Source organism: Theileria annulata, chromosome 1 (assembly GCF_000003225.4).
Source record: "Theileria annulata chromosome 1, complete sequence, *** SEQUENCING IN PROGRESS ***".
In the NCBI taxonomy this organism is placed as follows: domain Eukaryota; phylum Apicomplexa; class Aconoidasida; order Piroplasmida; family Theileriidae; genus Theileria; species Theileria annulata.
Genome location: NC_011129.2, coordinates 2,408,086 through 2,428,147, shown reverse-complemented (window position 1 = coordinate 2,428,147; position 20,062 = coordinate 2,408,086). Strand labels below are relative to the sequence as shown.

At 34.3% G+C, this 20,062-nt stretch overlaps 10 protein-coding genes across 10 annotated transcripts, besides 3 other annotated features; 5 read left to right on the top strand and 5 right to left on the bottom strand.

Moving 5' to 3' along the window:
* Positions 1–255: 255 nt before the first annotated feature.
* On the top strand, positions 256–2,988 carry TA19945 (uncharacterized protein; the record flags this gene model as incomplete). Its single annotated transcript, XM_949539.1, has 1 exon — positions 256–2,988. One exon carries the CDS (start codon positions 256–258, stop codon positions 2,986–2,988), a length of 2,733 nt encoding a protein of 910 aa, XP_954632.1.
* A 140-nt stretch (positions 2,989–3,128) lies between these two features.
* Positions 3,129–3,802, top strand: TA19950 (uncharacterized protein; the record flags this gene model as incomplete). The annotated part of the gene is made up of 3 exons (XM_949538.1): positions 3,129–3,296; positions 3,342–3,447; positions 3,522–3,802. 3 exons carry the CDS (start codon positions 3,129–3,131, stop codon positions 3,800–3,802), a joined length of 555 nt encoding a protein of 184 aa, XP_954631.1.
* A 37-nt stretch (positions 3,803–3,839) lies between these two features.
* Positions 3,840–6,142, bottom strand: TA19955 (methyl transferase, putative; the record flags this gene model as incomplete). The annotated part of the gene is made up of 7 exons (XM_949537.1): positions 3,840–4,507; positions 4,561–4,852; positions 4,925–4,987; positions 5,044–5,231; positions 5,284–5,385; positions 5,423–5,500; positions 5,530–6,142. 7 exons carry the CDS (start codon positions 6,140–6,142, stop codon positions 3,840–3,842), a joined length of 2,004 nt encoding a protein of 667 aa, XP_954630.1.
* Positions 6,143–6,352: 210 nt separating this feature from the next.
* On the top strand, positions 6,353–7,023 carry TA19960 (uncharacterized protein; the record flags this gene model as incomplete). The annotated part of the gene is made up of 3 exons (XM_949536.1): positions 6,353–6,617; positions 6,683–6,820; positions 6,860–7,023. The coding sequence occupies 3 exons, from the start codon at positions 6,353–6,355 to the stop codon at positions 7,021–7,023; spliced, it is 567 nt and encodes a 188-aa protein (XP_954629.1).
* A 173-nt stretch (positions 7,024–7,196) lies between these two features.
* On the bottom strand, positions 7,197–12,597 carry TA19965 (ubiquitin-related protein, putative; the record flags this gene model as incomplete). Its single annotated transcript, XM_949535.1, has 6 exons — positions 7,197–7,359; positions 7,410–7,705; positions 7,739–7,848; positions 7,883–11,400; positions 11,440–12,431; positions 12,466–12,597. 6 exons carry the CDS (start codon positions 12,595–12,597, stop codon positions 7,197–7,199), a joined length of 5,211 nt encoding a protein of 1,736 aa, XP_954628.1.
* A 1,220-nt stretch (positions 12,598–13,817) lies between these two features.
* Positions 13,818–14,215, top strand: TA19970 (uncharacterized protein; the record flags this gene model as incomplete). Its single annotated transcript, XM_949534.1, has 3 exons — positions 13,818–13,869; positions 13,906–13,995; positions 14,028–14,215. 3 exons carry the CDS (start codon positions 13,818–13,820, stop codon positions 14,213–14,215), a joined length of 330 nt encoding a protein of 109 aa, XP_954627.1.
* A 59-nt stretch (positions 14,216–14,274) lies between these two features.
* Positions 14,275–15,366, bottom strand: TA19975 (integral membrane protein, putative; the record flags this gene model as incomplete). The annotated part of the gene is made up of 1 exon (XM_949533.1): positions 14,275–15,366. The coding sequence occupies one exon, from the start codon at positions 15,364–15,366 to the stop codon at positions 14,275–14,277; it is 1,092 nt and encodes a 363-aa protein (XP_954626.1).
* Positions 14,383–14,442: a sequence feature (3 probable transmembrane helices predicted for TA19975 by TMHMM2.0 at aa 233-255, 267-289 and 309-328).
* Positions 14,500–14,568: a sequence feature (3 probable transmembrane helices predicted for TA19975 by TMHMM2.0 at aa 233-255, 267-289 and 309-328).
* Positions 14,602–14,670: a sequence feature (3 probable transmembrane helices predicted for TA19975 by TMHMM2.0 at aa 233-255, 267-289 and 309-328).
* Positions 15,367–16,009: 643 nt separating the features above from the next.
* On the top strand, positions 16,010–16,592 carry TA19980 (uncharacterized protein; the record flags this gene model as incomplete). Its single annotated transcript, XM_949532.1, has 3 exons — positions 16,010–16,256; positions 16,294–16,410; positions 16,450–16,592. The coding sequence occupies 3 exons, from the start codon at positions 16,010–16,012 to the stop codon at positions 16,590–16,592; spliced, it is 507 nt and encodes a 168-aa protein (XP_954625.1).
* Positions 16,593–16,643: 51 nt separating this feature from the next.
* Positions 16,644–17,471, bottom strand: TA19985 (uncharacterized protein; the record flags this gene model as incomplete). Its single annotated transcript, XM_949531.1, has 3 exons — positions 16,644–16,790; positions 16,867–17,010; positions 17,064–17,471. The coding sequence occupies 3 exons, from the start codon at positions 17,469–17,471 to the stop codon at positions 16,644–16,646; spliced, it is 699 nt and encodes a 232-aa protein (XP_954624.1).
* Positions 17,472–17,805: 334 nt separating this feature from the next.
* On the bottom strand, positions 17,806–19,931 carry TA19990 (protein phosphatase 2A regulatory subunit B, putative; the record flags this gene model as incomplete). Its single annotated transcript, XM_949530.1, has 2 exons — positions 17,806–19,062; positions 19,128–19,931. 2 exons carry the CDS (start codon positions 19,929–19,931, stop codon positions 17,806–17,808), a joined length of 2,061 nt encoding a protein of 686 aa, XP_954623.1.
* Positions 19,932–20,062: the final 131 nt, after the last annotated feature.

Below are 20,062 nucleotides of genomic sequence, written 5' to 3'. Positions count from 1 at the left end.
CACCTCTAGAGGGATTAATTTATATAAAATGGAGATTTAAATATGAAATAATTGGATATTAACAAAAAACAAAGGTAACTATGGGGAATTAGAACAATTATTCATAGAATACAATTAGGGGCCTAATACTTACACATTTTTGTACAATTTATTTTCAATTAAAATTTTTTTATTATAATTATAACCATGATAAAATAATTTTGTTGTGTTACTATTTGACCTGTATTGCCTATATCTATGTTGTGATTCCTGAACATGGATATTTCAAACAACCATGGGTTCCCTTCAATAGACGAGGCTTTGTTGACTAAAATCGTGGATTTTATTCATCCTCGTGACCGTTGTTTGTTCCAACTCACTAATTTAGGTGAAGAAACTGAATTTTTAAAGGAATTATCAAAAAATGATTTTAAAATTCATCTTATAAACAAGGAATTTGAAGTTGGTGAGGATGAATTGGAACACTTTTATAAAAGGATTGAGTCCTTGAGCTTTTTAAATTCTTCCCTGGATAAGTTTTTGACTGAAAGAAATGACAATCGTTACTCAAAATTTATGGATACAACATTTTACACAAGTTTCTCCAATGAATTTGAGAAAACTGTTTCTAAAAATCTTACGGAAACGCGGAAATATTTCGATGAGTATAAAAATTCAACATTACAAAATTATACAAAAATATTAACAGGATATAAACGATTGAATAGTCTTAAGAGCTATGTTCCTTTTTTACAACATTTTAAAGAAATGTATCTAATTAGCGAATATTCAAAGAAAGTTAATGTTCCAGTGATTTATCGGATATTATCCTGTGTTTGGGGGATTAATAAAGCTAATAAGGTATCTGAGAGTGATTCCAGAGTTCTTGAAACTTTCTTTTTCAACTTTCTTAAGGACCAGTTTTCCAGGAGCATTGATAAGTTTTTGACTAATATTTTTGTAAAGAATCAATATAGCTATGACGCTTGTGATAAGCTCCTGATATTGCTTATACTTGGTCAAAGTAGCGAAAAATCTTGCGATTACGTGATCAAATTTTTAAAGAACGAACTCCTTTGCATAACTTCATTAACCATTCAAAAGTATTTGGTACTCGAAGAAGATGTGGATAAAATTAATAGATATGGATTTAGGAAGAATGATGTTGCAACACAGTCATGCCTAATTTGTCCAAATTTATATCTGGTAGTGATCTGTAAGATATTATCTGAGTATATGTCTTTTTTTCAAAATTTGACTTCTAATCTAAATTATGAATCGAAAATCATGAAACCAAGTAACTCTAAAGGAGTAAACACATATATAACTAGGTTAAATATTTTTCTAAAATCCTTTGATAGGGTTGATTACTACTTGTATTATAGAAAATCCTTGGATTTGTTCGTTAGTAAATTGACTTTGTTGGCTGATTACACTTTTGACATTTTATCCAAGGTCCTATCTGGCTTTAATTTTAACTCTATTCATGACAGTAATGATGTTTTAAAGATTTTGTTGCTAATTTTGTACTATAAAGTTTTACAGACAGATTTAAAAGGTTCCGGTAATAAAACTGAAGAAAATTCAATTTATAAACACGTTGGTTTAGACGCTGAACTTTCTGAGATACTCGATAAATTTTGCTCTAAAAATTTAGCATTTGTCCAAGAATATGAATGCAAAGACTCTTCGAGCGGGTTGGAAGGGTTGGAAAGGGTTATCTCTACTATTGTGTTGGACTATGTTGGGAAATTAACATCTGAATCCTTGGATAATATATCAATTTCAATGGTTAGTGATAAACTGGAGAGAATTGTGATAAATCCCTTTCCTCTCAAAAGCTTTAAAATGGACTATTTTTGTAGAATATTTAAGAATTTTATAAATAATGGCAACTTCATCAGTTTCGGTGAATTTAAATTCACTTCTCAGAACCCTTATTTGGGCTGGACTCCAAATTTAAACTTTGCTACAGTAAACGTTTCCCAATTAAACAATTTATCAAATTATTCTCCCGGTGATGAAAATAAAGCCAGACTATTTAAAGACTATGGAGGAGTTTATACTGTTACCTCTAAAGTTGTGTTAAATTCATATGAGAAGTACCTCAAACTGATGTTTTTGAACCAGAGAAGTTGTGTGGATGTAGCAATGAATTTAACTAGGGTTATAGACGAATTTATTTATAATAATGTGTATTCATGTGGGTTAGATTATTGTGTAATCGAAAACCTTAAGAAATTTAAAAAGGTGTTGAACTTTCAAGGTAAATTTTCTGAAAGGTTGAACGGGGTTGGTATCTGCGATACATTCAGGCAAGAGAATTTTGAACCTTATGACGTGCCTATCTCGTCTAGAACATTTTCGGAATCAACTAAGTCAACCTCCGACTTGAACCGGCTATCTCAAGTTGTGAATTCAGTGGAATCTTCCTATACTATACTGGAATCACTAATTCCGTTAATTAGTCAAAATAGTGACAAATTCCCAGAATTCTGTAAATATCTCACTGATTACTATAATGAAAGGAACGAGGTTGTTTCTGAGCTCAGGGTGATGCTATACCATATAGCAACTTACAACCTTCTGAGGCCTAAAATTCCTAGCGTTAAGTTACTCGAGGCTTTAAACGATAATGAACCTTTACACACTGATTTAGATCAAATGTTTGCAGATTTCAACAATCATTTGTTATTTTTAAAGGAATTTATTGAATCGGCTGATTCAGGGTCATTTCCGATAATGGTATGTGTGTTTTTATGGGATTCCATAACAAACGTTTTAAAGGACACCTTTAAACCAATTTTTAATTTGATAAATAAATGTTCAAATTCTGACCTGGAAAAGGAAATGAGTAAAAGATATTCTGAAAATCTCAAATTATCGAACTTGATCCGTGCCAAGTATGTGGACCGGGTCAAAACCGACTACAATAGCCATAGGGATGAAATTGCAAATATGAGCACATATTATAGTCTAGTAGATAAATTGATTTGTAGTTTAAAATGAGGATAAAAATCCTTACATCTTCTCTGTAATGTATTTAAAATCCACTTTCATTTCTGGTATTCCCCATATGTGTTAATATTACTCATTTTTAACCATTTATTCACAACTACTATTTATTTCACCTGAATTTATCTTTAACTATGACTGCAACTGAAGGACTTGAACCGGAAGTTTACCAGAGTCCACTGCATGGAAATGACTTGGTGAATGAGACCCTAGAAGAACTCAGAAAACAAAGGTTACAAGCAAATGATACTACCGAGTTTGATCTAAAGCCAGTTGTGGATCTTTTCACCAGGATTAACGAGGTATTTTAGAAATGTGTAAATAAATTACTTACGATTTCTCTTTAGGAGGTAGCATTGCATCAGCCTAAGAACTTGGTTGAGTTTGTGATTGATTTTCTTTGTAAAAATTACCCTGATCATTTACATGGATTTAGTAATATTTGGAACTCTGGTATTACCTTAATCAGCTTCATTAGTAGTCTACACATTCTTTATAGTTACAGAATTTGTATATATATATTGTAGATCCCGAATTGGAGCAGAGCAGATTAGTAGTAGTCGAGTTTTTCAAATATAATAGATTGCCAGTTGAAATAGCTTCTCACTTTACCAGAGCTGGTTATGATACTTTGGACACTATAGCATCTCTTAACAGGGAATCTTTGGTTGAGATTGAGAAATACTCAAATGCTGAATGGCTTCCAGGTCACAAGGTTCGCTTAATGAACATGTTCGAGAACATTGAGGAATACATCTCCGAGTTTAAGCGTGAAAGGCCCTTTCAACACCTCCATAAATCGGGATAAATAATAGTGTAATATATTTCAATATTTTTATAGTATGTTACAAAAGTACTTTTAAAGAGTTGATAGTTTCCTCCTTTATGTATAGGTGTAGCTTATTTCCTGTTACCACTGCGGCCATGGTTATATATTCCTGTCCTTCATATTCTGGGTTCGCCACTTTATCGTTCATTACTGAAAAAACTAGAAGTGGTCCGTTTTTTAGCTTCCCTGATTCATCTGTACTTCCAATTGCCACCAAATTTCCCCTTTCAACATGTTCTACTACCTTTTCACATGGCATAGATCCTTGCAAAAGCTCTTTCAGAAAGATTGTGTTAGAGACTAACTTCCTTTTAGTGAAATATTTATGAATAAGCCTTGTTCCTTCTTGTGTTACTCTAAACTCACAGTCCCAACTATCTTTTGTATCAAGTTTGGTAAATATTCTGCTTCCAAAAGATGCGTACTTACACTGCTCGAGTTTATTGTTCTTGTTCCTTTTGAAAGCTTTGAAGTCGTCTGACACTAAATGCAGAGTCTTGTCACTTGAAACCTTCACTAAAAAATTTAAATTTTCTGAAATTCCATAGAAATCCATTAGTTTCTTTAATTCTGGCCCTTCAAATGTTGTATATTCGTGTAACAGTTTGGAACCTCTTGCTTTTTTCCTTTCTTTCTTCTCTTCCTCAACTACAATTCCAGTTTCATGTCCATGGTTATTCAAGCCTAAATAACAGTATGTAGGGATAACAATTTTTAAACAGGTATTTAATAGTTACCTTTGGTGACTTTCCTAATTTTGAATATGAAAAATCCTCCAGTATTGTTATAATGTGGTAACACTCTCATTACCTTCTTGGCCATTTCTTCGTTCCATTTGCTGCTTCTAAACATCGTTTCCTTTATCCGTTCCTTCAAGTTATCATTCACTTGTGAAAAATCAGAAAAATAACCTCCATTTAGATCAGGAACCAACCAGTCTGTCAGTCCCTTTTCCGTCTTAAAACCTTGTATTGGTTCCAGATCAACCAACTCCACATCCTCATTAGATGCACAATAGCTAGCAATAGCCTTCATAATCAATATTAATTTAATTATATATTGATTGTTTATATTGTATATTTTATTTAAACTTTGAATTACCTCATTCTCCAAAGGGTTTAGTGAACATGTTGAATATATTAATATGCCTCCAGGTTTCAAAAGCTAAATTCATCATTAAATAAAATTCATCTTTAAAATTTACAAAATACACAAATTACCTCTATTCCTCTTTTCAGTATTGTTAACTGGACTTTGTGTAGGTGTAATCCATTTGTCGCTTTCCAATTAGTCCAAATGTCTATTGATTTTCTCATAGTTCCGTCGCAACTGCATGGCATGTCTGCCAATATCTTGTCGAATAAAATCAATTGGCCCTTATTATTATACAAATTTGGAAACCTTGTCGCTAAAAGTCATTGTAATTTTGTATTATATTTATGTTATTGTATAGAAATTACCGTCATAGTTTGTGATTGCAGTTGAGGGTGAATCTATACTCTTTAGGTGATGTGCTAGTGTTGAAACTCTTGTCTGACTGACGTCATTTCCAACTATTATGCCTACATTAATTTATTTAGCATCAGTCAATCGATTTACCTTTGTTTTTCAGGCTATCTAAGTTTTGCCATTTTAATCTGGTTTCCACCATGTCAACTATTTGGAGATATTTCATTCCTAAAATAATAAATGATAGGTTTAAATACCTGGTGCTGCGCAGAAATCTAAAATGTTTTCATTTGGTTTTGGGTCCAGAAATAACACTGGAAGCATGCTCACTGTTTCCTGTCTACACAGCGAGCCTCTATTATCTTCGTTCATTAGAAATTGGTGGAATTGAGCAAAATTTTCATTTTTTCTGAGCGATGATTTACTTGCTTTCATTTGAAAGAATATGTTGTAATCTTCTTCATTTTTAAGATATTCTGGGCAATAGTCTAAACAAGGTTCAAGGTATAAATCTTCACTATCACACATTTGTTTTAACTTATCTCTTGTATGCCTCCACAAAAAACTGCTTGTATTTAATCTAAATGAAACTGGGAGTGGGATTCGTGAGTATTCTTCGAACATTTTCCATTCTTCTTCTTTACAAATCTTCTGATCTTTATAATATTTTTCGAATTCTTTGTTAAATAAGGTGCCTTCTACGAATCTGGTCCTTCCATTTTCTCTTTGGTTTGAGCTCTGGGACTTCTTTCCCCAACGAACACCTTGCATTTCTCTACATCTTGATTTCCAGCTCAATCTAACGTTCTTTTGCTCTTTTGTGTCATGGTTTTGGGTAGAGGCTTCGGTGTGGTTAAGATTCTCTGACATTTTCAGGAATAATTTCTAAAAAACTGATATTTTACATTAGAAATAATAAAAATAATTTACATGAATGAAATTATATACAAAAAATAACATATTTAAGGCGAAATTTAACAATAATGTTATAAGAACCCAGTTGGGTATTTCATTTTGTGTTACTTAATAAACTTGACAAAAATGCTTATTATTCACTAGTTTTAAAAATTATAATTTATAATGCCTCGGGAAGACTTTAAAGGTAAAAATATCGGCTCTCCTCAGAAATGGAAAGATGATTCTCATAGTCGAAGCGATAATAAATTTAAAAGAAAGGCTAATGTTCTAGAGGGGGATCGTTCCAGGAGACCTGTGCCTCCTTTCCCATTGCCTTTACCTGATTTCAGTGGATTAGTCCCACCTAAGGATGGAACTATGCCGGTTCTTCTTCCTGGGATGCAACTCCCTCCTCCAATTCTAATGAATATGCCTCTTCCTCCACCTGGTATTTTTTACTCTTTTCAGTAATTTTGCACTTTTATTATACTACTATTGATATATTATTGTTAGATTCTGACCCTGAGGAGATAAAGAAGGCTTTGAAGCTTATAATGTCAAACTTCCCTTCGTTCCCTAAAGACGCAAAGCTTCCCTTCCCGCCTGTTCCCAGACAGACGCAATATCGCAAGAAGAAGAAGCGTGATCTGCGTATGTTTACTATTATTTTCTTATATTAATTTGTTTTAGCTTTTGAACGGGCTCCACCGAGTCTTGAGGACCTCTACGAACGTGAGCTTGACAAGAAGTTAGCTGAGGCCGAAAAGGTCCAGGAATCTTCAATCTCATTCTTTCTTAAAGTTCCTGGACTTCTTAGCAAACGCCATCTCAAGGGCTCTACAAGTACGTTGTAAATACTAATAACTAATTTGTATATTATGATTTAGTTGATCAAATTGAAAGGGCTGCCGATCGCAGAAAATTAAAGGTAAAGTACTTGGAGTACTTAGATCAGGTTAAAGGTGATAGGGAAAGGGTCAGTTCGAGCGTGATTGAACGAGTATACAAGGAGTACAAGTCTCTAGGTTTAGGAAAGGTTGAAGGCGTTTTGCCCCTCCTCGATTGCCTTGATTAATTTATTCTTCATCTCTTCGATGCTTGTGTATTCTGGCATTTTGAGATAATTCGTGCACGTCATTACACTAGGCAACTCGTCTGCATTCCCCTTCTTAACCACTCTCATCAATGGTCTACACATTTATTATTCATGCTCATTTACCATAAATATTTATTCACTTACACTAGTGATTTGAATCCCTCTCTTGGCAACAGTGGCGACCCCGTTGTGAACTTGAGAAAAAGTCTTTTTTCTTCATCGTTAAAGTTGTGTAAAATTGTTATCAGGTCGTTATAGACTTTACTGTTAGTGTCGTATCCGTGGTCCGGTACTATATAGTTCTTTAGATGCTCCATGGTCCAAAACCTCGACTGGTTCTTTTTGTTGCCAAAAATGACTTCGCTGAGCTCCGAGTCCGTGAAGAACCACAGGCTATACAACGGCAGAACGCAGCTAAATCCATATCGAAATGCCCAAATCTACAAATTGCATTAAATATCGGGAAGTCATACCTGTAACTTAATTCCGTGTAACAGCTTAAAGTCTACAATTAGTTGCACGTATTCTTCTACATTTTCTTTATTAACATACACGTTAGACCCTCCTTTAAACAACTCATAGCCTAAAATATTATAATTTAGTAAAGTGTGTTATACCTTTATATTCGTGAACCAGGTGCAGTTGGATTGGGTCAGGGTGTTCTCTAATTTGTTCCAGTGATTTTGCCAGGTCTGGATCAACTTTCGCCAAAGTTTCCAGCGTTAAATTCTGTGGCTTATTTGGGTACTTGACGAGATCCCAAAACAGTGGGTGAAAAAAGAGGTCAAACATTTTATCGTCCAGCATTACGTATGCGCACACCTTTCCCAAAAACGAAAACAGCTTGAACAACAGTAGTGGGAGATCATCATTTTGACTATCAGTGGACATACATGTGTCTGAAACCAAAGGTTCTGATTCTTGGGGTTTTGACAAAAACTTTGCGAGCGAGTCCATATTCAGTGAGTCTATACTGTGCGGTGAGGGGAAATGATATCCAGAAACGCATTCCAGGAGCCTGGGTGTCTGAAATTCTGCAAATGCTTCAGAAATTAATGTAAAAAATTCCAATGTAGGTCCTGAACCTATCCCAACCTCATTTTTGTACTCGATTTCAAGTTTCGGGTTATTTTGAACGTTTTCAAAGGTTGTCATTGCGTCTTCTAACAGATTTTCTCTGTCCACTAAAATCTTCAGCTTCGGTATCTTAACTTCTTCGTCTATGAATCTCACTTTGTTATTTGCCACATACTCGAACAGGTAATCGTCAAATGGCTCAGTTACTCCATCGTTTGATAAATTCTTCAGCTTATTATGGAAGTGCGAAAGGTTGCGGTGTAGACCCACTGTGTTCATCCTGAAAAGGATCGTTCTCGACCTTAGCGAGAATATTGATGGGCATGATAATGCAGACTGGACCCAGTATTCACAACCAAAGCACAAACTCCTGCTCAAATCACTACATGCTGAAAGCAACTTCAATGATAAAGGTGAACTAACTACTAGTTTCATTCCTCTCTGATCTTCTTGTGTTCCATTACTCAATTCATTCAACTCTGTTTTATCATTATTAATTGACTCAACTTGTGAATTATCTGAAACCATATCCCCCATTTCAGATTCCGGGTTTAGTTTGTGGATCAGATTTTCAAAAATTGACAGTATTCTCAGCAGAATCTTCTTATCGTATGGGAATTTGGCTGGGAAAATCGGGAATGCGCACTCAAGTAAGAAATCACTAAAATTGCTATCTTCGCCCATTATCAAACTTATTCTTTCGTGGTCATACTCTGCCAGCTTCATTAAATACTTTAGGTGATCACTTTTGGCTTCGTCCAGGACTGTTTCGCTTGGCAGTTTTGTGTAAATTATTGGGTTTGAAAGGTCAAAATTATATCCTTCATTATTTTCATTCATTATAGACTCATCCATTGAATCATTTTTATTCTCTACAACCTTTTGGTTACACAAACTATTTAGATATTCAGTTGTTGCCTTTGTATAAAGGTCATCCATTTTATTATTCCTTTCATAAATGTCCATTAGTTTGTTTGAGTCTAAATAATTTGTATCCAATTCAGTATTTGCATTGCTGCACTCGTCACACCTGCCCGTGGTAGCTATAGTACTGTCGTCCTTGTGAATATATTCCTGTTCATTCAACTTTAACTCCTCTTCAGTTTCATCAAATTTGTTAACTCTATCTAAACTTGTATCTGTATTCTCATTATCTTTACTCAGAAATTGGCTTAAATCTTCCAATAGTGAATTAAAGTTGTACTTACTTCCCTTGTATAAGGTATATATTTTCAAACCTTGTTCTGGGGATTTTGCGCCACTGACATTTAAATTACCTTCAAATTTAGTCTCTTCTGATGATTCTGCGCTATTTTGGCTTTCCATTGATGTTGACTGTTCTGGATTTAATGTGTATTTGTACTTAAGCATATGTGTATGTGATAGTATATGTCTCCTTTTCTTCGGGTTGAATCCTCCAAATCTGCACAACGCCTCATAAATGGTTACGTTTGAACCCAGGCACACTCCATTTAGGTATATGAGTACATCCAAAACTTTACTATTAATCTTCTTTTCCACATAACGCTTAATATAGTTTTCCACTCTAGACATTCTTACCAAACATGGCACATAAACTGATATTGGCAACAGTCTATCGGCATCCTTATCTGATGCGTTCTGTTGATCATTATCCATTTTTTCTGCCAGCTTATCTTGTTTTTTACTTGATTCTGGTGTGTTAGTTGGTGAAACTGGAGATTTATTGCTTAAAAACATGGGTCTAAGTCTCAACTTAAGTTCAGAGTGTAGAATATTGAATGGATGTGATGAGTATGAGTTAACATACCTTTTAAGTACTCCTTCAAGTCCTGTTTTATACCTTTTATCAAAATTTCCTAATATATGTATTCCTTCATTATTTTTACTGAAGTATTCAGTTTTACTTGATTTAACCACCACATCTGATTTTTTAGGTTTATTATGTGTGGAATCATACGAATGATCCGGTTTACTTGTATTATTCTCTTTACTAACAGAATTTTCATCTATCTTTAATACCACTTGTTCCGAATCTAGTGGTGGTGTCTTCAAACTACTTGTATTAGTAACGTTATCATTAAAATTATTCGAGCTACTGCTTGTTGGGGTAGTCTGATTTATTGGACTGCATGAGGAATTATACAAATTTGGGGACTGGAATATTTTTAGGAATGCTTTCCATAATATGTTTAGGTGTGTTGTTGTGAACGACTGGCTGACCAGTGTTTTGATAAACTTGTGTAATGTATCTTGATTTTGGAAAAAGTTTAGTCGTGTGATTGGTACGTTGTTCACCAGTTCGTATGGTGTCCACACATCGAAATTGGTTCTGATTTCAAACAATAAATCTGAGTCCTCTTGGGATGGATCTAATTTATATGAGTGTTGTGTGTTTTGCTCTTGATTTGATTGGTTACTAACTATCAATTCCACCAACTCATTTATGTGTCTAAGTTTTACGGAACTTGAACTTGTATTTGGTTTATTGAGTCCAAGTTTGGTTAAATATTCATTTATTCCATACCTTTGAAATGTAACTATTACATTGTTTCCATACATGTTTATCAGCACTTCCAGTATCCCGAGTAGGTTATTAAGTGTTTCTTCTGAGTTTAAATCCACCTGTAGTAGACATGTAGATACCAGTTCTGTGGTTTTTGACACTGACAGTGTGCTGTGTACTATCTTGGAGAACTTTTCAATCTTGTTAGATATCCTCAGGATGTTATGGATTAGGCCTATTACTGACGCTTTGTGTCTATCACTTGATAACAAATAATATAAATTGCACAGGTCCGTTAATGGCAATAACTCGAAGATGGTCGAAAAGTATTGCGGGTTTTCAATGAAGAATGCATCTCGGTCTTCTTTAACTAAATCTTTACTTTTATCTTCAGTTTCCGAAACTGTTAAATCTACGTCCATTGTGTCATTTAACTCTGGTTGTTCTGGGTTATCTGGTTCATCTAAGTGAGATTCTTCATCGGATTCATCTTCTTCCTCATAATTTATGGCTGTGTTAGACAATATGTTATTTGCCAAATGTAGGAAAGCATATTGTACTGAGTCACTTTGACTATAACACAGCAATTTGATATTGAAGAGTTGATCGTACTTAAACAGCTGCTTTACCATCTCAGTCGACATTAGAACTAGGCTTGACAGTATTGAGACGTGCTCCAGTATTGCATTTCTGCCCATATTTGGTGAAAGTATGAGCTGCAGTATCTTTTCCAGAAAGTTGTTTTCTGACAGTTTTGACACGAATTCTGACACCAGTTCTTCGTCATCTTCTCTGATCACTATTGACAGGATTTCCTTCCAAATGGTTATTACCACATCTACCAGCTTCTTGTTATCGTTTTCTATGAATGCTGAAAGTGTGTTTAGTATTGGGATTATGTATTGTATGAAATAATCCTTGTTATCTACTAGTCTCACTACGTTTAACACTGAGTTGAATGACGAGATTTGGATATCTGTTGGGAAGAAATCAATGTACTGCAACATCTGGTACAGCACCGACTTCTTGAGTAGGCTCAGTGGTATCTCGCTGGATAGTTTTTCGAAGATCAGGAGTATTCTCTCCGCTAAGTCTATGTACTCTATATCGCTAAGCTTATTGCATAGTATTGTTAAGTTATCATTCATTGCAAAATAACGTGATGTATAGGGCACTATATCCAGGATCGTGTTAAGGCATGTTGCCGACAAGATCATTTTATTCATTAATACGGCGCTATCTGGCTCAAAGTATTCTTCTTCGTCCAGGTCCATTCCTGAGTCTGAATAATTTTCCTTATTGTCTTCTGGAAGCTCCTTATCATCATCATCATAGTTTTGTTCTGTGAAAACTTTATCCATTAGTAGCTTTTCATCCTTATATACTGAGGATAAGAAGTGATAGTATGGCAATTGCAGGCTCAGGTTCCCATCTTGTGATTCCGAGCCTTTCTCATAATTTTGCGGATAAAGTTTTGAATATTTTACATCTGGATTTTCCAGTATATGGAATAACACCTTTATATATGCCATCGATGGAAATCCTAGTAGATAATCTTCGTTTGAGTAGCTCAGTAGATTTGACAGTTCAGTTAATGAGACCACCTAAAGTTATTTAATCTATTTAATTATTTTATACCTGTTCTGTGTTGTTTCCGTTCTTTAATATTGAGAGGATGGACATCCATTTTCCCGTATTCAGGCCCTTTGTTATTTTCACGGGGGCTTGATAATATTCGGAATAAACTGAAGAATCATTGGATTCATCCATTTTGCGGGTTGAATCCGATTTTAAAAACTTAAGATGTACTATTTTTATTTAAAATTTAAAATTGTCCATTTGTAAAAGTTTAAAATTAAAACTAATAAATCAAAGATATTTTAAAACATAATAATACTGTTTATATGGGAAAAATATTTTTTTGTAAACGATTGTTTAAACTGCTTTTAAAATCAATTTTTTATGGATGAATTTGGGTAGTCAATATTTTGTTGTAATTCCCCAGGATGCTAATTTATAGTGAGTAAAATTTTCTTTTCACTGTTTAGTTAGTTTTTCTCTCACATTTTTATATTTAATTAGATTTTATATTTAATTAGATTTGGTGAACATATAATACCACTAAATTTTTTAATTTTTAATTTTTGAGTATCGTCATTGTTTATTGACGTTAAATTGAGATAATTGATTAAATTCCACCTTAAAAATTAAGTAACATTATTTTGTTTCCCAATACATTTGATTTTAAGCACACATTTGTATCATGTTAAATAATCGTCCTCCTCCTTCTCTCGACACTTGGATTGTATTTGCTAGCTATGTTAGGAAGTTTCCATTTCAGGTTTTTTAATAGATAATTATAAATTATAATAACTATAATAGTCTATTTTTTCCTTAATCAACATTCTTTGATTATTATCTTATTTGTTCATAAAATATTTAGTGAAATAACTATTGACTAGATAATTCATTATATATATATAAGAACAGGTAGCATTGGTGCTGGTTCCTTTCCTTTTAGTTCTCTTAATGGCGATAAGAACGAGCGGAAGGAGATGAGTTGTTTTTTATTAAAATGGATAAAAGATATTTTGATTCAACTTTAAACAATTAATTTTAAATTTTCAACATTTTATAAATTCAGATATGTTTTATTTAAAATAAACGAGTATATTTTACTTGTAGATTCTTCTCAATAATATATTAGATTATATTGATGGTATGCGGAATGTTTTAAAAGTTACTTGCAAATTTTAAGATGATAAAATATATTATTTAATTTATAGAAATCCATAAAAAATATAAAAATTGATTATAATTAATACCACAATATTTAAAGACAAAGTGTGGCTCAACCTATCCAATTTGTATATATTAGAATGAATTGGTCCAATTTCCCGTATTAACCCTGTATATTAATGGCTACCTGTATCTAAACTTAATAATTTCATCTATGATTTATGATAAATATAATTATATGTACATTCAAAATGGAGCCACTCGAACAGTTGAAAGGCCAGGATTCCTACAAGTATTTAGGAGGTAAACAACAATACATAACTAATATTAAATTTTTAGTCCTTGTTTCTGTTACGATGACTACCGGGGATGTTTTAAAGGGCGAATTATACTGCCTGGATACCCACAAGGGACAAACTTTAGTAATAAGTTAGTTTTAGACTTCTTTATCATTTAATTAGAATCTGAGGGTGATGGTGAAAATTTTTCTTTCCATATATTGAGATTGTCATCAATTATCAACTTTGAAGTTTTGGGCCGTCATAACGACTCCTCCTACGAACTTACGCGCATGACCTGTGATGATTTTGCTCATTTTAAATCAATGCTCAACAGAAACGGTGAAAATTTCAACAAGAAAAATCATTAACCTCAATATATTACTAGATACCACTTTATACAGTATATACAAGTATATATTATATTACATTAGTTTGGTTTTACAGTCAAGTGCTTTTGATCAACGTGATATCTCTTCCCTAGGAGATTATTTGTTGCGTTGATTATTGTTTTCTTCTCGCTATTTCTCAGCCTCCTGAATCCAAATGCCAAAAATACTGAAAGGGCTGTAAACAAAAAACAAATTGGTATGTAAACATAGGAAAGAGTTTTTAGTACTGGCTCAGTCCTAAAGGGCTCTAGACCAGATATATCCTGAGCTAGAGCTATAATTATTGTAATATTTATTGCAAGAGAGAGAAATGCATTGACAATATATGCTACGGGCCTACCATCAGCGTGACAAAAACAACTTTGTATCATTAACAGAGTAACAATTATAGAAAGAGGAGCGTTGCCAAACATCAAAGAAGTTAGTATATATACAACTTGACAGCCTATGATGGCTACGTAAAGTTCCCTCGATAGGGACAAGAACCTCCGAGTTCTCTCATCAGATGCAAATTCTGGTGCCAATAATAAATCCCGACCTGCTTCGTATAATAAATTGTCTTCGTCCGTCTTATCCTCCATATTTTGCGATTCCAACTCTTTAACTATTTTTGGATTCTTGTTTGTATTACTAGTTTTATCAGTGTTAAACTCACTTGTGTTTACAAATTTACTGTGATTATTTGGTGGAGAGTTAGAAATGCATTGATCTAATTCTATTGGAATAGTTACATTGCAAGTGCTAGATCTTCCACTTCTATAAGCTGATGGAAAGACATACGATCTTTCTCTCGTAATTCTGTTATCCGGGTTTGAACAGTTCGAGGGACTTAAATCCTCCCTTGGGTAAGGTGGAATTGAAAATTCGCTTCTTGAGAAAGGTGATAAGTCAGAGTTTGGACTTTGATGTACAAGTGCGTGTGGAGTTGAATAAATTGAGTTCAGATATTTATTATTTTGGCAAGAATTTATAGAGCCAGAATAATTAAGTCGGGGTGTAGACTTGTTAAAGCCTTGTTCTAATTTGTTGTTAGTTGGATTGTATTTGCTACTGGGTGATTTATCGAAATCAGAATCCAATGAGTAATCGCCCTGAATATATAAATATGAATCGTCGTCTTGTTTTGGCATTTTTATTATCTTAACAATAGACTAGATGTGTAAAATAAATTTTACTTGATTTAATTATTTTAACAGTATTAATAATTAATATATAAATACCTTGTGTTTGTTGTATTATTTGATTTAACTGGCGCATTAAATCACAAGCAGGTTTGAATAAACATTAAAGCACATTTAGAGAAATGTGTAATACTTTCTACACATAAGCTAATTGATTTGTTCAAATTTTGGAATTTTTATCAAAATTGGAGTTTTGATAATTTTAATTAAAAAGCTCCAAATAAAATTTATAAATTATAAATTATAAACAGACAAAATCGGCAGAACATTCAATGTGTAATATATTTGTAGTAATATTCCACATGAAATTATGATTAAAGCTAAATTTTAAATTTTAATTATAAACACAGCTAAATTAATTAAGTAGTATTCTCGCCTATTGTACCCACTTATTATACCTTATACAATATCATGCTAATTTTGTTCCTTAGTTATTTTGTTTTATTATTTTTTAATTATAATATTATTATTTATATATTTTTCTGTTTTTTGAGTTTTATGTCAAATATATACAATATTCATGATATTCCTATGATAAGTCAAAAATATGATTGAAAGCCTTAAATCAACTTTCATTTAATTAGATTATATAATGACTGGATCTGGAGGTGAATTTTCTATTTCGGAATTTCAGAAGTTATCTGAGTATGTTTCTTCCTCCGATGAATCTGGAGAATCAGAACCGGAACCCTCAGCTTCTGATGTTCCCGAACACCCTAACTTAAATCATAGCGAGTCTTCTTCTTCGGATGAGGAAATTGACGTAAACTTAAATGACCTTCAATCACTCGTAACTGAATCTAAACCCAAATCCAAGCATAACAACTTGAAGGATATAGGTATATTCAAGCCTTTATATAGAGTTATTTTATATAGAGGCATTGTTTTCTAAAAGCAAATTAAATTTGAAAGAGGAAAACGAGTTAAAAATGAAAAATAAGCAGAAAGCCGCACAGTTGATGAGACATTTTTCCAAGTTTAAGGATAAGAAAGGTATTTTACAGCTTTTTCCTATTTTAATAATCTTATTAGAGGAAGTTGTTGAGGAAGTGACCTTCAAGGAATGGCACGTACCTTTAATGGAAATCCCTACCAGAGGTAATTTAGGCCCTAAATTTAAAATTATAGAGGAAGAACCGAAGCCAAAGCGGAAGAAACAAAAAGATAATGGATGACATGTCAAATAGAATAAAACTAATAATTGTTGTGTAGATGAGCCAATAAGATTAGAATGTTAGAGCATAACCCTTGTTTCTTACAGCCGCTATCAATTGTTCCCTCGTCATTTTTGTCGATAACTTTGTGCTGGTTCCTACTACTGCTACACATTTTACATTATCAAGTTCAGGATGATCACACTCAACCTTTGCTACCTAATCATTTTTTATAGTTAGTGCATTTTTTGACTATTTAATTCATAATTTTAAATATTAAATAGATTTCAAGTACCTTGTTATCTTCGTAGTGTAGGTATAGGTCACACTTGTAAGGTAAAACTGTGTTCCATCCCGGCATTAGTTGGATTTTTGAGTTGTAGTCCTTGGCAAGTTTCAGAAACTGGCAAATATACGAATAATACTTGTTCTTATCAGGCTAAAAAATTATTAGTTGAGTTACAGGTGAAAAAATAGGCCTAAGTGACTTACTGCAACTTTGTAGCTTAGAAGGCTCCTTCCTCCCTCACTTGTAAGCTTAAATTTTTGAACAGCTTTCGTTGGAACCATCATCATAACTGACTTTTCGACTTGTTCCTTTGAATTCTCCTTCCACTGCAGGTAAAACGAACCATTATCTACTGATTCGTATACCAGGTGACATACTGGCGTATCACTATCCATTAGTTGAAAGTTTTCGAATTCTCTAGTAGGTGTTTTCTTTACCACTACGGTGTGTGTATACATATTATACTTTGGATCTTGAAGATCCTCTTTGCTTTTTACCTTGGCTCCTGTGAACGTATCACGAGCAGGGTCTAGTTCCGACTCTTTATTCATTACAGTGCCTCCTAGGCCCTCGAATTTTTTACTGTGTTCGCTTGTAACAGAATCTCCCATTTCAAATATAAATTCTAGGAAATGTACAAGTTGTCAAGTGTGCAGAGATTGTCGTTACTGAAATTAAGTTTTAATAATATAATAAATATTTTTTTGTACAAAATTATTTTATTAATTAACAAGTGTAGAATGATCTGTATTTCCTCTATTGACAAATGAGGATTCGAGTTTATCCCATAATCCAGAGTGCTCATCACTACACCTACAGAACCGTACAACAAAATTAAGTTTGGTCATAGATAATACCAAATTAGTAGTAATTATCTAAATTTACTGTAAATAAAGGATAATTTATATTAAATAGACAGTAATTAATGAATAATATGGATTATAGTCAGGGTAGAATATCTATTAAAACGTACATATCTAGTGAGTTGGATTCCATTGACTTTTGATATAGTTGTGGATCAGTTTCGTTTAATAGTTTACATATATTGAATGACAATGTGCGAACTACAGAGTTCCAGTGTGTATTTGAGTTTTCGTTTAGGATCGGCACCAGTGCAGGGTATACTGTTGCCTTTGACATGTTGAACAGTCTCATTATCCTTTCATTGTTCCACATATAAAGTGTTCTTTCTGCGATTTGGAAGTGTGTGCAGGAGAGGCAGACCTTGAGCCGTTTAACTAGCTGGTTGAGGACCAGGTTAAATTCTGGAAGCTCTGTGAGTGAGAGTACTTCTTCAAGTTCGTTTAGAAATAGGATCTCCTTTTGTGTGTTTGTTGACGGCCAGTAGTTTAGTATACATGTGAGTATTGTTGCAGATAGTGTTCTATCCTTGTTAATGTATTGTATCATACAATATGTGAGGGCGGCGTGGTACGTCCTTAGCGAGTTTGGCTTATGTAGAGGTGCCAAAGCATTCCTCAAATATATTTTATGTTCCTCTTTTAGCGGTATTGCAAATCCGTTTATTATACTTCCGAGTATTTCCAGAAGTTCTGTGATTCCATAGTGGACTTCGGTATCGTAAACAAAGTGGATGAACACGTTTTCAATTGCCTTTCTGATGAAGTTTCGAAGCGGAACAATCTTCCCGTAAATCCTGTGGAGAATGGTCTTAAGGTAGTCGCGTTCACGCTGGTCTTCAGAGTTCAAAGTTGCCAACAGCTTAAGCACAAACGTCTTGTCTATTGCGTTTCTTGCCATTTTCGACGTAACGTCATTTGAGACGATCACTCTGAGGAATATATCATACACTATCTGGAGGTGAGGCCAGCTCTTCTCCAGTGTCGGTTCGTCGTCTTCACAGTCGTAAATGTTTCTCTTCTTTGGGTTTTGAGGCAATGATCTAAACACGTTCGCTGAGAGTAAATCTATGACGTCCAGTAGGATACGTTCATTTATTGAGTTTCTGGTTGTACTAATGTAGTCCACGATGTCAAGAAGCACTTGGCGTTTCAGCTCTATAGCTTTCTGCATCTGTTTCTTCGGGTCAAAATCAACCACAGTTTGGCATGCTATTAACTTCTTCTGGAATAATTCTGGTCTGTTCGCAGAGGGCGTGTCTCTCAGCAGAGGTAATGAAAATACGTCCTCCACACTCTTATTGTGGTCTGGGTCAACATCGTATATGACATTCTCCTCCACCTAAATATTTTATGGGATTATATATATTGTATTTAAAAAATAAGACGGTTTTGTAGTCAACGTACCGATTGGTTTGACAGTTTTATTACTGTATGTTCTCTTGAGGTAATTGATGGTTTCGGCTTTGGTGAAAACGGTTCTAGATGTGGTGATTCTAGCGGCTTAGAGTATTCCAGTCTTTGCGGCGGACTTTTCTGTGCTCTCTGGCCTATCATCTTGAAGGCTTTCGACTGCGATGCCTTATGCATACTATTCAGCTTGTTCCTTATGTTAAAAAAGTTTCGCTCTTTCACTACTCGTTTTTGATCTTTGTTTGAGTCCTCGTCGTAGAACCAGATGTTATTGTCGTATGTTGCTTGCGAGAGGTTTATTCCGCTCGCGTGTTTTACTTCAAAGTCACTGTCGTCCGACGATGATGCGAATGGAACCGTGTGGTACCTGTAGCCCACTTCAATTATGTCATCGTTAAGCATTATTGTATCTTTGCTATCGGAGCGGTATGGTCTATCACTTCTGTACTTGTCCCACTGGGTGTTATATGGTCTCAGTTGATGTGGCTCTATGTGTTCTTGTCGTTCGTCTTCAAAGCCTCTGAGCGAAAGAGGTGATAGTGACAGGGAACCGACTGAGCTGTCGACTAAGTAGGATTCTCCGCAAGATTTTGGTGAGTTTGAGCCCAATGACTTCGACGTGACGCTTTCACACCTCATGCTGCTGGAATCGCTCAACCTTGAGAACCAACCTCGTCGTTCCGACTTTACTGATGCTGGAGTATCATCTGACAGGCGGCCTGTACTTGAGGGGGTGCCGGCGCGATACTGGGCATGATCATTTTTCCTTGTTGGTGACCTTGAGAACATGTGGCCCATGGTTCTGAAGAGCGATTTCTGAGGAGAGTCATCGTTACGGCCATGTGATGATCGGGAGTCATCGTTATCTGAACTAGCTGATCTTTTGTCTCTAGATGAGCGAAACAATCTAAAACGTAATTATAAATTAA